Below are 17,378 nucleotides of genomic sequence, written 5' to 3'. Positions count from 1 at the left end.
GATTATTCCTAAAGCATTTATTTTTGAAAAGAAAATCTCACAAAGCTGTTAGATTCATAATTGACATCTTCAAAAAAATAGATTCATTTTCCATTGCATCTCATTTTTGAGGCATCGTAAGAGCGTTAATGTTCAAAACTACTTAATTTGCTAGTATATTAATTTTTAATAATTTTTTGAAATCATCAACTATTTTCAGCAAAACAGCGTCTGGTCGTAAAGACGTTAAAGTCATAGCCGTATTCACGTTATTATTGAGTAAAAATGTAATCAAAACACCATTTAAGACTGTTTACTACAAAAATCTTATTTCTGGGTCTACTAGAAATATATCGGCATTAGCAAGAACATTAATTTTTATAGTTAAATTCAGATCGCAGTATTCTTATGTTATCAAAACAAATCTATTAAATTATGAGGTTTTAAAACATTTTTATTTAGATCGGTCAAAAACACCTTTTTGGTCAGATATTGTTTGGTCGGTTTATAGTCTCGCAAAAAGTCCATGTAGGATTCACGTGTTAATCTTGTTGGTAGAAAAAGTGTGCCAATCAGGTAGTCACCAGTCATTTCTACCGAAACGTTCAGCGAAAATTGATGCTGAAAATATGACTTTCTTTATAAATTTGAAATTTTGGTAGGTCTAAAAATCGCCATTGTGATAGTTCATAATAGCATTTCGTGAAAAATTTACTACGTTCGTAAAAAAATATTTGGTAAAAAATTATCATTGTGTGCCATTGCATGAATCAACCACCTGCAAAACATATCTTGGGTGAAAATCCCGACGCAGTAGAGCTTGGACCCGCTGTCAGTGATATTGGTGTAGGTTTTTTTTGAACTGTCCATACGGTTTTTGGGCTGACTTCCAGCTGCAGTGCAATCTTTCAGGTACTATTTGATGGTTCGTCTTGTATAGCATCAAGTATAGCTTCTTCTAGTTCTGGCATTGTTACAGTCCATCGTCTCCCATCACCTGCATTTTTATTAAAACTGCCAGTTTCACATAATCTTGCATGTAGCATTTCTAAATGACACATGGAATTACTCTGGTAAGATATCTGGTAAATTCCCCGTACTACTTCCGCATTTCCATTTGCTAATCCATTAATAAAGTGCATGTCAGCCATTTCAGTGTTAGTGAAATTATTCATGATGGAATCACTGGTAATTGACAACTCTGACTTTCACTGATATGACAACGATCACTGTCAGCTGGTCTCCAAAGCAGGTGTTCAAGATATGCAAAGTGGCTTCAATTTTTTTTCTCGAAACCTAAGCTAGATATAAAGAAAATACAAGCGACGAAAAAGTTGTAGTTTGAATTATATAAAATCGAAAAATTTTTTTTTAAACGACCTAACGAATCATCATCTGAAGTTTCGTACAGTAGTTAGGAAATACTCTGTATAATATTATTTTTCATCTCTATATTTCATAAATTTTTGAAAATTATTTGATGGACATATCCAAACAAATTGAGTAAATTTAATTGCCCTCAATAGTACCTGATTATGTATTTACCTGAATAATACTTTTGGTATTTTCTTACCTGTCGAGACTATTAATTCTGAAGCATTTTCAGTTTATGTCGTAGTCAAAGATATATCTTGTTCATACAAGAACGAATATATTTTTTTAAATAAAGTTTTAGTGTTCTACGTTCGTCTCAAATTGGAAGGGTAAGTGTAAAAATTGATTATTCCTAAAGCATTTATTTTTGAAAAGAAAATCTCACAAAGCTGTTAGATTCATAATTGACATCTTCAAAAAAATAGATTCTTTTTCCATTGCATCTCATTTTTGAGGCCTCGTAAAAGCGTTAATGTTCATTCTAAAAAGCAGGTGGATGGTAAAACAAATTGCAACTGCTTTATGCAAGAAGGGTTTAATTTTACTGGTTTACTGGAGGCGAAAATATTGTACTGAGATAATGATTTGTCAGTGACCTTTAAATTTCCTTTAAATTTCCCCAATGTACGAAATGTGTATATTGCCCGCTACAATTTTTTATCAAAAGAATGTTTTATGCAATTTCAACGTGACTGATGAGATTGTTCTACTTCGTAGGGTTTTTTCACTGTGTATCATAGCTTTTGAAGTCATAGTCGTATTCACGTTATTATTGAGTAAAAATGCAATCAAAACGCCATTTTTACTATATACCTACAAATCATGAAATTATAAAACAATGTCAATAAATTAATTGGCGCTCCGGACGACATCATCGATTCCAATGGCTCATTTGCTTTTTCAACTGCGGGAAAACCAGGAAAAACCTGCAGCACCACTTCATCTGAAGATACTCTTATTTTTCATTTCCGTATTTCATCAATTTTTAAAAATGGTAATGTCCAAATAATTTGAATAAATTTTGATTCCTTTTACCATAACTCTTTAGTAATTTAACTGAATTACGTATACCTCTGATTGGTAATTTAAAATGACTCCTTGGGTAATTTTTCATTTTATACCTGTCGAATATTTTTATTTTGGAGCAATTTTCAGTTCATAAGAATAAGAATGCAGGTTTTTTCGTAGGTGACTCGTATAGTGATTTTTTTCACATACCTATGACATTTCTGGACTAATTCGGTTCATGAATTGTTTGGAACAAAGCTGTGTATTGTATAAAAGTTTTTTTGAAACTGAATTTTATTCAACTTCAGAGTGTTACTGTTGACAATGTTTCGTGGTGGATTTCGTTAATTCGGACTTTCATTGTGTAATATGGTATGGTATGATTCACAATCTCTGAAAGAAGAATTAAAATTGAAAATCAAAATGAATCGCTGAAGATAACAATTATACTAAGCAAAAAAACCTGAGAAAAAATTACAATTATATAGGAAACTAAGCAAAAAATTCCAAGTTGTACAATTAAAATGAAATAAAAGTTAAAAGATTTCAAGCCAAATCACGTCACGACGTTTCGATTGTTAGTATTTACAATGATGACTGCCGGTCATCACCTGAAGACGATCGTGAAGTGACTTGGCTTGAAATCTCTTGATTTTTATTTGGTTTCAATGGTTCAACTTTCAATGTTTTGTAATTTGTTACAATGTTGAAAATTGAAAATGTTCAGTTTAGCGCACCTTCATCATAAAAAAGGAAAGGATGAAAAATAAAACAGTAATCTATAGGGTGTGTAATTTGGAAATTACCATCTTCTTGATGCATACTTGTTAGTTTCATTTATTTTTTCGATTTTTCACTATATTCACTTAATTCATTTACAGTCTCAAACAAATATGGATTTGTCTACAAGGAATGAACTCGGACTGGCGTCTTCTCTAGAAAGCAATGGAAATGGAGGCTCAGCAGCGGCTACAAGTCAACCGACCGCGTCCATGCCCTCCACGGACATATGCATGGCAACGATGTTGACATGCGATGTTGACAAGAAAAACTCTCGCGGCAAAATGAAAACCTACAAATGCAAGCGTTGTCCTTTTGTTGCTACAACCAAAACTGATATTTGGAGCCACTCCAGAATACATATAAAAGACGACAAGGTCCTTACATGTCCAAAATGTCCTTTCGTTACAGATCTCAAGCACCACCTGGAGTATCACATACGGAACCATGACGGTTCCAAGCCCTATAAGTGCTCACAATGCGACTACAGTTGCGTCAATAACTCGATGCTGATCTCTCACAAAAAGTCACATTCCAACATCTACCAATTTAGTTGTGCTGACTGCAAATATGCTACTAAGTACTGCCACTCTCTCAAACTCCACTTGCGTAAGTACAAACATACACAAGAAATGGTTCTGAATGCAGATGGCACTCCAAATCCTTCGCAAGTTATTGATGTGTATGGTACCAAACGAGGACCTAAGGTGAAACAGCAAAATCCGAAACCTACTGATGCTGCTACTTCGAACCTTGATCCAATCGCACCCTTTTCTCCTAACCCATTGGTGCTGAATGCAAATCCACAAGATCAGGATCCGAGACTGTTGGAAAACTTGAAGAGACAATTTGCAGCTTCGGTGCCGGGCGCTTCTCAAGCCACAATCCAGGCCGTAATCCACGCTTTCCACCCAGCTGAAGAAAAAGTCTTGAGTATGCCCTTCATGGTCGAGCCAACGTCAAATAATGAATATTCGGGGGATGGAGAAGATGATGGATGTTTCACCACTATTTTCGATAATGTAGAAGTGGTTCAAGATATGAACCCTGAAGATGCTAGTAATTCAGTAACAAATAATGGTAACCAAAACAGTTGTCAGTTTTGCGGTCTCACCCTTGGAGATCCAATGATGTATACCATCCATATGGGTTACCATGGCTTCAGTAATCCATTTACAGCCATTATGACTCCTGACGAATGCAGAGAAAGACTCTCTATACAGTTGCATCTTGCACGACAATCCCACATACAGTTGCCAACATTATTAAGATGATTCTAATATCTAGTCAATATATTCTTTTAGCCAGACTAGCTAGAAGAGCAACCAATCATACGTGTGAAGGAATTATAATAGTGTATGAGTATATGTGTTTAAGATAATTACTCTTTAAACCAATGATATAGACAGGAAATTGAATACATTTTGAATAACTGATGATGTATGTTTTTGTTTTTCCCTATCCAAGGCTATCATTTGAAAGAGGGGTACACTTGACACTGTTTAGTAGAGTTGATTTGTAAGTAAAATTGGAGATACAAATTAGTCTAATAACTACACCAAGTTTCACATCAATGAGACATAATTGATTTGAAAATATTTAGTGGAAAAAATTCCAACCCAGTTGGGCAAAACTGAATTCTGGAAGTAAGTAATTATTTTCCTCTCCAAAACAACGATTTTGTTGCTCGTGCCGATCGCTAAAAATCGCAAATAATGCTATCGTGATATAATGGTAGCAAGGTAACTCAATAAATTATAAACTTTTTTTTAATCTTTACAGAAGATTTAGTTACTATTTAGTTGCTAAACCTTGGATATCTTCCAAACATTTCTAAAGAATTTTTTTTTATTTTTTCTGATCTTGCCATCTTGAAACTGGTTTTTTCTGGAATACAGTGTTTTTTGAATTTGTTGCTTACCAGGAGTGTACTCAAATACAACTTGAGTATCAGCAACAGAATAATTGAAACCGATCGGCCGATTTTATTTTTTTTTATTTTCCACGTTCTTGCTATCTTGAAACTGATTTTCCTTAGAATAAAAAGTGTTTCAAATTGTTGCTCACCGGGAGTATACTCAAATATACTTCGAGTACCACCTAAAATAAATAATTGAAACGGATCGGGCGATTAATTTTTTTTTTTTCATTTTCCACGTTCTTGCTATAATGGTTTTCCTGGGAAGAAAAAGTGTATTAAATTTTTTTCTAATCAGGAGGGTACTCAAATACACTTCGAGAATTAGCAACAAAATAGTTGGCCCTGATCGGCCATTTTTTAATATTTCTTTTAATTCTCCCTGTTCTTGCTATATTGATACCGGAATTTTCTGGAATACGGAGGGTACTCAAATACACCTTGAGTATCAGCAACAAAATAGTTGGAACCGATCGGCTGATTTTTTCATTTTTCTCATTCTTGCTATCTTGAAACTGGTTTTCTTTGGAATGAAAAATGTTTTAAATTCTTTGCTCATCAGGAGGGTACTCAAATACACTCCGAGAATCAGCAACAAAATAGTTGGCTTTGATCGGCCGATTTTTAATATTTTTTTAAATTGTTCCTGTTCTTACCGATTTCTTCTGGAATTCAGAGTATTCTGAATTTGTTGCTCACCAGAAGCATACTCAAATACACCTTGCTACTAAGTACTGCCACTCTCTCAAACTCCACTTGCGTAAGTACAAACATACACAAGAACTGGTTCTGAATGCAGATGACACTCCAAATTCTTCGCAAGTTATTGCTGTCTATGGTACCAAAAGACGACCTAAGGTGAAACAGCAAAGTCAGAAACCTACTGAAGCTACTACTTCAAACCCTGAATGCAAATCCACAATCCGAGAGTGTTGGAAAACTTGAAGAGACTGGTACATAAGAGACAATTTGCAGCTTTGGTGCCGAGCGCTTCTCAAGCCACAATCCAGGCCGTAACCCACGCTTTCCAACCAGTTGAAAAAAAGTTCCGAGTATGCCCTTCACGGTCAAGCCAAAGTCAAATAATGAATCTTCGGGGAATGAAGAAGATGATGGATGTTTCACCACTATTTTCGAAAATGTAGAAGTGGTTCAAGATATGAACCATGAAGATGCTAATAATTCAGTAATCAATAATGGTAACCAGAACAGTTGTCAGTTTTACGATCTCACCCTTGGAGATCCAATGATGTATACCATCCTTATGGGTTACCATGGCTTGAGTAACCCATTTACGGGCATTATGACTCCTGAAGAATGCAGAGAAAGACTTTCTATACAGTTACATCTTGCACGACAATCCCACATACTGTTGCCAACATTATTAAGATGATTCTAATATCTAGTCATTTTATTCTTTAGAATAGAAGAGCAACCAATCAAACGTGTGCAGGTACTATAATAGTGTACGAGTATATGTATTTAAGATAATTACTCTTTGAACAAATTATATAGACAGGAAATTAAATACATTTTGATTAATTCATGATATCTGTTTTTGTTTTTCCCTATCCCAGGCTATCATTTGAAAGAAGGGTACAATTGACACTGATCAGTACAGTTGAATCGTAAGTAAAATAGGAAATACGAGTTAGTCTAATAAGTACACCAAGTTTCACATTAATGAGACATAATTGATTTGAAAATATTCAGTAGAAAAACGGCCAACTCAGTTGAGCAAAACTAAATTCTGGAAGTAAATAAATGAATTTTTATTATTTTCCTCTAAAGAGGAAAATCAAGTTTGATCGTCCTCTTGAAGATGATCACTTGGTGATCGAAACACGTGTCGGTGTGTTGAAATAAAGGTATGGTGTTGGGAAAAAACGCCAGTTATATTCATTACTACACCAAAGGTTCCAAACAGTTCATCTCAATATCACATTGATATCATAAAATAATTTCAATAGTTAAATTTATATCGCAGTATTACTGATTTCATCTTGTTTCAAGACATAGTTTGTTAAAAAAAAAGTATCAATATAATGAATATTTTCAGTACACAGAGTATTTGTACTACAGTACAAATAAAGTTATTGTGAACATAAGTAGGTACGGATTTGCTTCGTTTCTGAGCCCTATCAGGCTAGCATGGCGAATCCAGCAAAATTTCAAAAAAAAAACAAATTTGTAGCTAAATAGTTGCTAATTATTTGCCAAAACAACGATTTTGTTGCTCGTGCCGATCCCTAGAAATCGCAAATAATGCTATCGTGATATAAAGGTAGCAAGCTAACTCAATAAATTATATACTTTTTCTTTGATCTTGACAGAAGATTTAGTTACTATTTAGTTGCTAAACCTTGGATATCTCTAAAAAAATTTAAATATTTTTTTTTAATATTTTTTCTCCGATCTTGCCATATTGAAACTGTTTTTTCCTGGAATACAGGGTTTTTTGAAAGTGTTGCTCGCCAAAAGTATACTCAAATACAGCAAATCAGCAACAAAATAGTTGAAACCGATCGTCCAAGTTTTTTTTTATTTTCCTCGTTCTTGCTAACTTGAAACTGGTTTTCTGTAGAATAAAAAGTGTTTCAAATTTGTTGCTCGCCAGGAGTATGCTCAAATACACCTTGAGTATCAGCAACAAAACAGTTGAACATCTTTAATTTCAGGGAAAACCAGTTTCATGATAGCAATATGAGGTAAATGAAAAACAAATTTTAAAAATCGGCCGATTGGTTTCAATTATTTTGTTGCTCATCCTCCAGGGGTATTTGAGTATTCTTCTAATGAGCAACAAATCAAGAATACTTTTCATTCCAGAAAAAAACCGGTTTAAAGATAGAAGGAACAGAGATAATTTAAAAAAGTATTGAAAATCGGCCGATCAAAGCCAACTATTTTGTTGCTGATTCTCGGAGTGTATTTGAGTACCCTCCTGGTGAGCAACAAATTTGAAACACTTTTTATTCCAAGGAAAAGAAGTTTGAAGATAGCAAGAATGAGGAAAATGAAAAAATAAAATAAAAAAATCAGTTGTATTATACTCAAGTTGTATTTGAGTATACTCCTGGTGAGCAACAAATTCGAAACACTTTTCATTCTAAGAAAAACCAGTTTCGAAATAGCAAGAACGTGGAAAAATTTAAAAAAAAATGAAAATTGGCCGATCGGTTTCAACTATTGTGTTGTTGATACTCAAGTTGTATTTGAGTATACTCCTGGTAAGCAACGAATTCAAAAAACACTGTATTCCAGAAAAAAACAGTTTCAAGATGGCAAGATCAGAAAAAATATAAAAAAATTCTTTAGAAATGTTTGGAAGATATCCAAGGTTTAGCAACTAAATAGTAACTGAATCTTCTATAAACATAAAAAAAGCATATAATTTATTGAGTTAACTTGCTACCTTTATATCACGATAGCATTATTTGCGATTTCTAGGGATCGGCACGAGCACCAAAATCGTTGTTTTGGCAACTAATTAGCCGCTATTGATGTTTTTTTTTTTGCAATTAAGCTGAATTCGCCATGGTAGCCTGATAGGACTCAGTAACGGAGCAAATCCGTACATATGGAACCGTCATGGTTCCGCATGTAATACTCCAGGTGGTGCTTAAGATCTGTAAAGGACATTTTGGACATGTAAGGACCTTGTCATCTTTCATATGTATTCTGGAGTGGTTCCAAAAATCAATTTTGGTTGTAGCAACAAAAGGGCAACGCTTGCATTTGTAGGTTTTCGTTTTGCCGCGAGAGTTTTTCTTGGAGATCCCCAATTCTTGGTCATATATTTCCTTCTTGAATCTATTTTCCTCGACAGGACATTCGCTTGGCTTTGGAGACAAAATCGTTGACATGCATCGGATCATCGGATCTGAACTGGGCGGTGTCAAGGGGGTGTGATTCATATTGTACGTCATGTGAGGTGGAATATTCTGTTGCTGCGGAAATTGTCCGTGGCTGATCATGGGGTTGGAGTAGTATGCCGTAGTGGGCATGAACGTGGTTCATTCCTTGTATACGGATCCATATTTGTTTGAGTCTGTAAATGAAATAAATGAATATAGTGAAAAATCAAAAAATAAATGAAACTAACAAGTATGCAGCAAAAAGATAGTAATTTCCAAATTACACACCCTACAGATTACTGTTGTATTTTTCATCCTTTCCTTTTTTATGATGAAGGTAGGCTAAGCTGTACATTTCTAATTTTCATGACTGTAACAAACTAAAAAGAAGAACTTAAAATGAAGTTACAACAAAATAAAAATTATGCAAAAAATTGAAAGTTGAACCATTAAAAATCAAGGGATTTCAAGCCAAATCACTTCACGACGTTTCGATTGTTAACATCCACATTCGTCTTCGGGTGATGACCGTCAGTCATCATTGTGAATACTAACAATCGAAACGTTGTGAAGTACTGTGGCTAGACCCGAAGACGATTTTGGATACTAATAATCGAAACGTTGTGAAGTGACTTGGCCTGAAATATTTTAACTTTTATTTCATCCACCAAAGAATCAAAATAGTTAATGAATTTCCATTAGTCTACATCTAGAATCAAAATAATTTGTATATATTTTTTTAAGTTTGTTTCCTGATTCAATTTTCCAGTTTTTTTTATTTTATTTTTCTTCTTGTCTCTCATTATTATACGGAACAATAGAGTTAAAAAAATAGAAATAAGGTATGCCGGAGCCTGAACGTTTGATTTAAAATATACAACTACATTTTAGAATTTCATTGTGGCATTTTCAACACAACTCTATACATACACTATTTCCAATCTTAATTTCAGACATTTTATAACGATTTTAAATATATACATTGCTCTTAATATTTTATTACAGTTTATTATATATACTTATATACATACTCAATTTAGCATTAAATAATTTCATATACACATATAAACAAGATAATTTACATTCTATATTATTTATATTTTATATATATACATACTCATTTTAACCTTAGCTGTGTGTACGTATTAATAATTAGTTATTTTTTTTTCTCTCTTTCTCTCAGACTAGCTTACATCTAAATTCCTATTATGGATTCCTATATTCGTGATTTCAGAATTGATAATGTTGAAACATATAGCATAGACACCACTGAAGAATGTAGTCAGATACTTGATATAAACAAGAGCCATCAAAACTTCAAAATTCTGCAAATGAATATTCATAGTATTAATAAAAGCCTAGATGAATTTTCCATTATGTTACAAAATTTAAAATCTGATATTGATGTCATTATCCTAACAGAAACTAGAGAGGTGATTGATCAGAGTATTTTTCATATAAATGGATATAACATGATATATAACGAAAGTCGATATAACCAGAATGATGGGGTAGTTGCCTATATAAAGTCAAATCTTAAATTCACCTATGAAATAGTAGAGGTTTCTTATGAGTTGAAAGCAGTTCGAATCGAACTTGACTTAGGCATGGAAAAGTCACTTCTTATTACAACTATGTACAGGCCACCAAATTCGAATTTACTGGAATTCAATACAAATCTATTTATCTTTTTCGAGAACCACCCTGATAATATGGACTTATCCTTATTTTTGGACGACATCAATATCGATTTGCTGAATGCCGATAACAAGCATACGGTTGATTATCTGAACACGTTGAATGAATTTTGATATATATCCACAATAAACGCACCTACCAGAATACAAGAAAACAGTAAATCATGTTTGGACCATATTTTCATAAAATCGAAAAATCCTGATCAAACTGAAAATATTCTACCCATCGTATTGAGAATAACAATAACAGATAATTTCTCTAGTTTACTTCAGATGAAACCAAACGTTAACAAAAAAAGATTTGTAAAATACATCAACACCAACAAAATACACAACGCCTTCAGCAATATTTCCTGGGAGGATGTATACAATGCACCTACACCAGACACTGCTACAAAAACTGTCATCAAAATAACTATAAAAACACTAGAAACATGAACAGATAAAAGCCATATCCGGAGAAAAAAAACCAAAATAGCACCCTGGTTAACGAATGGATTATTACGCTCTATCAACAAAAAACACATCATATTTAGCAACATGCAAAAGCATGATCATGATGAGGATCTGAAGAAAGAATACAAAAACTACAGAAACAAGCTAACATCTTTGATCAAAAAAGCTAAATTCAATTATTATAAAAAACAAATTGACAAAAATCATAATAATTCAAAAATGCTATGGAAGTCACTCAACGAATATCTAAGACAAAAAGACACAAAATTGTTATAGATAATATAAAACATCCCACAAACAATGAAATCTTAACCGATAAAACGCTAATTGCAAATACATTCAATGCAGCATTTGTAGAAACGGATAGAGTACGATGCTGTAATAAATGACCGTCGGGTATGAATTGGCGATCCCTATATAAGTACTACTAATGAATATATAATAATCATCTCAGTTTACTCGCACCAGAAAAATTCACCCCCCTGTATATGGGATCGTTCAGCCAAAGGTATTTATTTTCTTAATTTAGTTTGGTAGCGTGAAAGTTGCTGCCACCAGATCAGAAAAAGTTTGAAATCCGTCCTGATCACACGGATTGAGAATTAGTAGGCAACTTGGTCAACAGTTGACTTTTTCCTACCTTCTAATCTTCGTGGAGAAATGGCTTGGTTATGCCACCAATTATATCCTCGGAGACTGGATTCGGCCACGGCTTAAATGCGTGGTCTTTTAGGGGTTTGAGGAAATGAAATAATATTAGCAAAGTTTTCACAAACCAACTTTATTAATGAGTAAAGTTGGCAGAATAATCGGATTAACAATAGAAAAAAAAATAAATGAACAGAACTAATACTGAACGTTATTTACACTATATAAAAGAAAAAGAAATAAATAATTATAACCATGAACAAACTATGGGTAAACTACTAAAACAAACTGACAGGAGTATTCCTTTGAAAATTGAGGTAAGTTCACTCAGGGCATAGATATGCCTTGCCTGAATTCTACTAGCTATGCTATAAAATCAAATAAAATACAACTCTGAGAAGTTATCAAGAGACCCACTTAATCGCTCCTCTCTGTATAACGTAGGAAATTACTATGACCTATAATAATCTAATAAAATGAAAAGGGAACCCGATTCGTAGCTATATTATTATGGTAAATGTTCATTAATACTCTAGGTGCCAAGTCGAAAATATAGTCCACATAAGCATGCAATAACATCTACACTATATATCAGAATTGTTTAAAATACGCTCACCACAATTATCGTAGACGGACTCCCCTGAAAACTCCAACTAAAGCCACTATTTCCCCAAAAACTCTTAACAGAAACTCGGAAAAATCTCTAAATCACTAAATTGAATAAACCCGCGAATACTACCAAAACTCAATTAGTGTCACTTCTCTAAACAGTGACTTGAAATATCTCAATATTTCAATTCACTCAAAATTTCCTCTAGAATTTCCAGCTACCGTAGGAAATTCAACTGGATTCACCAAATCTCCGCGCACCACTGACTTAAATCTTTCCAAAAAAACCTCACCCCCTTTACTGTGTTAGGGGATGTAAGTAATGTTATCTCAAAAAATTCTAACCAATCAGAAAGTTTGAAATTGTTTCTTAGACTGGTACTCTTTTCGCCACCTCATGGTCCGGCGAATAAGTCCTCAAGAATTCACGTCTAGTTCCCGACATTTCTAATGTCGTGAGTCTACTACTGATATATAGATGTCACTGCAAGGGTCATTTTTGGATATTTTCTTTGCTGTCTCGAATAAAACATATGTAGATTAGCCACTTGGGTGGCTTCATTTTATCTTGTCGTTAAATTTAGGGCTCATAAAATAAATTACGATATTTATTATACGTTTGAGTGTTTTCTGACTTTTATTCTAAATGGGGTATACAGGCTGGATGACATATTTTCGACCCTTAACGAAAGATAATGAAATGAATTATGGGGTTGAATGTTACAAAATATCGAATTTCTTAGTAGTTAATTTTAACGACTTTTTTTCTTTAAATGGCTTGGTTCTGTTGGCCTTAAGGTTATTTCTGAAAGATGATAAGGTTCCCTTTTCATACGAAAACACATGTGTTTTGGTATCTAAAATTCAACTAAAAATATAATAAATCCAACTTATTACAATACTCCCCCTTTTGAAAAAGTTTTGGCTTAATTGCCATAACTTTTCTCGCTTCATGCTTACTGACAAATGCAACAACGCCACCTCATGTCGAATTCAAATATGAAAACAGAATAGGTATCACCTCAAGTTACGCGACTTTCAGTGGGGTTGTCTCGCATGCTATGATTAGGGGTTCCCTAACGAAATATTCCAAATTTTACAAAAAAAAGTCATTGAAATAGGAGTGAACGTATCTCCTTGTATACTACAGTTCGCGTTATCCCATCACAACAGAGGCCATATTCACTCACGATTCACTGTAGTCTTTTACGCCTTGGTGAATTTCCATCTCAATAACTTCCATATGATATGCTACTCTTTATTGGTCAACGGCACATTATTCTAGATACGATTCGAATAGATTGAACTCAGATTGAATTCAATCTACACAGATCCTAAGTTCGTCCTACAACTTTGTACCGCACTGATTGAAAAGTCTTTTGGTTCAGTCACTCAAGCTGCTTCGTTAATGTCTTTGTTCACAGTCCAGTGTGTCTGGGGCAAAACAGGGTAACCGCCAGTGGTATGATGGGCAGTCTGCTGGGGTTCTGCGATGATTGGCAATGACGTCGTCGATTTATCTGGTTGGGCTTCTCTGGAACGCTCCAGTTGAATTACACACCAGGTCAGGGTATCGCCTATAGAGTAGGTACTTCGCAACTCGAAATGTATAATAACCGCCAATTAGTCTCTCGCTCGGATCCTCACGTCGACTAAGAAAGCCATATTCTTCCAGGTTCGTCCATTTTCATGGTAGGTTGTTCCTTCGCAGGTGCAGGTACTATCCACTGATCCCAATATTATTAATGTGGCGCTGATTGAACAATTCAAGGTTATTTGTTCAATAACTAACAGGATCCCAACAGGTATAGTTTCAACGTTCCGTAACTGTCTACATAAGTCTGTCTACAAATAAGTCTGACTATGCATCTCACGGTGATGCATCAATCTGAAGTCGCTCAAGTACGCGGATTCTCGTTCTGGACACTAACGTCTCTGAGAGATACAGTCGAAATGTTCACTCTCTCATCCCTGCAACCGTACGCGATCATCCTGATTACCGATACAAAATAATGCCTGACCAGCAAGATAGCAATCATTAGGAAAATCGAGATCGTGCTGCCTTTTTCCATCTCATTGCCAGGGATTGACGAAGGGTGTATAGACGCTCCAATTTAGATTAAACCATCGATCGTTTATAATATGGTAAAATAAAAATCATTACATTCATTAAGAAAAGTTGAGACTACAATAAACTATACAATAAACTAAAAGGAAGTGAAAACAAAATTCACTTGATACGTCATCTAATGTCAATCCGGGTCAAAGATAGACACTAGTTCGACGAACACATCAATAACTTAGCTTGAAGAGAGTTTACCCCGGGCTCTTCAAGTAACGGCACTCCTCTGATTTGCTCAAATGCATTCTCATCATTATAGTTTCTTTCCTGCCCACCCCTAATCGTTCATCTACTCGTATCATACATTCATCTCACTCATTAATTTCACTCTCCATCATCCAGTTCTCATTCACTCAGTTACATTCTCTTACAGGTTCAGTCGATCTGGTTCTCTCCGAATCCGAGCGGATCTCCTTAAGGGTTGGGGTTCCTCTATACCTTCCTCTACATCAACATCTTCCTCCTCAGTCACTGCTTCTTCCGAGTGACCTTCGAATTCTATCCACTGGGGGAGAATTGTGATTTTTTTCTCGTTTTCCTCTTCTTTACGTCCATTCTTAGACGTCCTCCCAGAGCTATTCATCCTCTCCTCTTCATAGTCGCTATTATTATTTTCCTCGGAATCATCCCCTTCGACAGTATAGGTTGAGTATGACTTCAGCCGATTCACGTGTACTACCTGTTCGTCTGTTCCACCAACCTTCTTCACTCGATAGGTCACTGGACCTATTATCTCTACAACCTTGTATGGCCCTATCCAGGGCTTCACGAGTTTCTTTGATATACCGGGCTTAACGTGCATTCGCAAGAGATACACTTGATCTCCGAGCTCATACGTCCTCTCCCTCGTTTTTTTGTTGTAATGCTTTGCTCTTTCTTCTTTGGCCTTTTCCGATGTTTTCAATACTCGCGAGTACACTTCTTTCAGTCTGGCAGCTAGCTCCGAAGCGTAGTTTTCTGCACAGTCGTATCTGATTCGCTGCGGTCGAATGAAGTCTTCCACAGGCAACACTTGCTCACGTCCATGCAGAAGGAAGAACGGGGTGTATCCGGTGGAAATATGAACGTTCCCGCGGTAAGCCATCAGTACCACCGGAATCCATGTGTCCCAGTCGCGTTGATTATCTGCTATATAATGTGATAGCATATCTTTCAACACTCGGTGCATCCGTTCAATTTGACCATTCGATGTTGGTGCGTAGCTCGAAGTTTGGATCTTCTTGATATCCAACATTTGACATACAGCCTTAAATAGGCCAGACGTAAAGTTTGCTCCTTTGTCAGTTAAGAGCATCCTAGGCGCTCCATGTCGGTACACGATGTGTTCCACGAAGGCTCGTGCGATTGTGTCCGTCTTTTGGTCTGGAAGGGGAATAGCTTCCACGTACTTCGTAAAATAATCTTGGAACGTTAATAGGTAGCGATTTCCATCCCAAGATGTCACTAAGGGTCCCACTATGTCCATAGACGTCAGTTCCCAGGGTTCATAAGCCGTCGTGAACTTTTGAAGAGGTGCCTTTCTATGATGTGGTGAAGTTTTTCGCTTATTACAAGATTCGCAAGCTGCCACGTAATTTGATATTACCGCCCGCATATTAGGCCAATAAAATCTCCTCTTGATACTCCACAACGTTTTTTGTTGCCCCTGATGTCCGGCCATAGGCATATTATGAAAATCTTCAAGTACCTTCTTCATCATTTCCTTGGGGACTACTAGCTTTTCTTCTCCATCTTCTTCAATTCTATACAGTATTCCGTCTTTATCTGTATAGAATTCTTGTTTTCCTTCCTCTGCATCTTTCAGTTGGGCTATCACGGATTGGCAAAATTTATCACGACTTTGTGCCCTCTCCACAGTTTCTCGATCCCAAACTGGTTCTATAACTATATTTTCTTCTACAATCCAGATAGGTTTGTCTATAGTGCCCCTGTCGTCGTACACTCTGATTTCCATGTCAGATCCGTACCAAATGAATTCAATCATTTCCACGACTTTTTCCCATTCCAGTCCGTCCAAACCACATCCCAGCTTAGGTATGGCCAGAAATTTATCCTGGTTTCTTTCGCAACATTCTCGGAGTTCTTTAAGACACTCCCATAATGTGTGGTAGGTGGGTTTCTCATAGTAGGCACTCTCCGTGACCAGGTAATAAATGTTCCTTTCCGGAAGCGCTAACGTCGCTACTTCCCCTACACCTTTTCCTTGTCCTTTCAGGGACTCCACGCCTCCATATCTCTCCTTGAAAATCTTGGCGAGCCCCGCTCCCATAGCTAGATCCTTCGACACGCAGTGAGCTAACGCCCAATTTTCTGGTGAAGTGAACAAATCTTCTTTCCGATACGTCAGGTTCTGGAACCGTGGTATCTTGTGTTTCTTCCTATACTCTTCGAATTCCACGTACTTCACGTCTATGAAGTTTTCCTCTTCATTATACATTCGACTAAGAGCATCGGCATTTCCGTGAAGTTTTCCGGGTCGATGGATAATTTCAAAATCGTACTCCGCCAAGGTTAGTGCCCATCTAGTCAACCTCGAACTCGGGTCTTTCAGAGTCAGCAACCATTTCAACGGTCGGTGGTCGGTGATTACCGAGAATTTCTTCCCGTATACATAACAACGGAAAGTTTGTATTCCATACATAACTCCAAGTAACTCCTTTTCTGTCGTAGTGTAGTTCAATTCTGCCTTCTTCAACTTACGGCTCGCATAGGCAATGGGTCTTTCATACCCATCTCGTAGTTGGCTCAACACTGCTCCCACACCTAGTCCTGACGCATCGGTCGCCAAAATAAACGGTTGCTCGAAGTCAGGAAAAATCAAAATCGAATCTGACTTCAACACATTCTTCAGTTTCCTTATGGCTTCTAGCACTTCTTCTGTAATTTCAAATTTGACGTTCTTTTTCGTCAAATTGACCAATGGTGCCGAT

At 35.8% G+C, this 17,378-nt stretch overlaps 1 protein-coding gene across 1 annotated transcript; it reads left to right on the top strand.

Moving 5' to 3' along the window:
* Positions 1-605: 605 nt before the first annotated feature.
* Positions 606-4,875, top strand: LOC141480681 (protein hunchback-like). Its single transcript, XM_074170935.1, has 2 exons — positions 606-810; positions 3,243-4,875. Exons 1-2 carry the CDS (start codon positions 745-747, stop codon positions 4,413-4,415), a joined length of 1,239 nt encoding a protein of 412 aa, XP_074027036.1. The 5' UTR covers positions 606-744; the 3' UTR covers positions 4,416-4,875.
* The last annotated feature ends 12,503 nt before the right edge of the window (positions 4,876-17,378 follow it).

This window comes from Leptinotarsa decemlineata, unplaced genomic scaffold (assembly GCF_025532065.1).
Source record: "Leptinotarsa decemlineata unplaced genomic scaffold, Ldec_3_MD MMD2_tig00000008_RagTag_RagTag, whole genome shotgun sequence".
Taxonomy (NCBI): Eukaryota; Metazoa; Arthropoda; class Insecta; order Coleoptera; family Chrysomelidae; genus Leptinotarsa; species Leptinotarsa decemlineata.
This window is presented reverse-complemented; position numbering and strand designations above follow the sequence as displayed.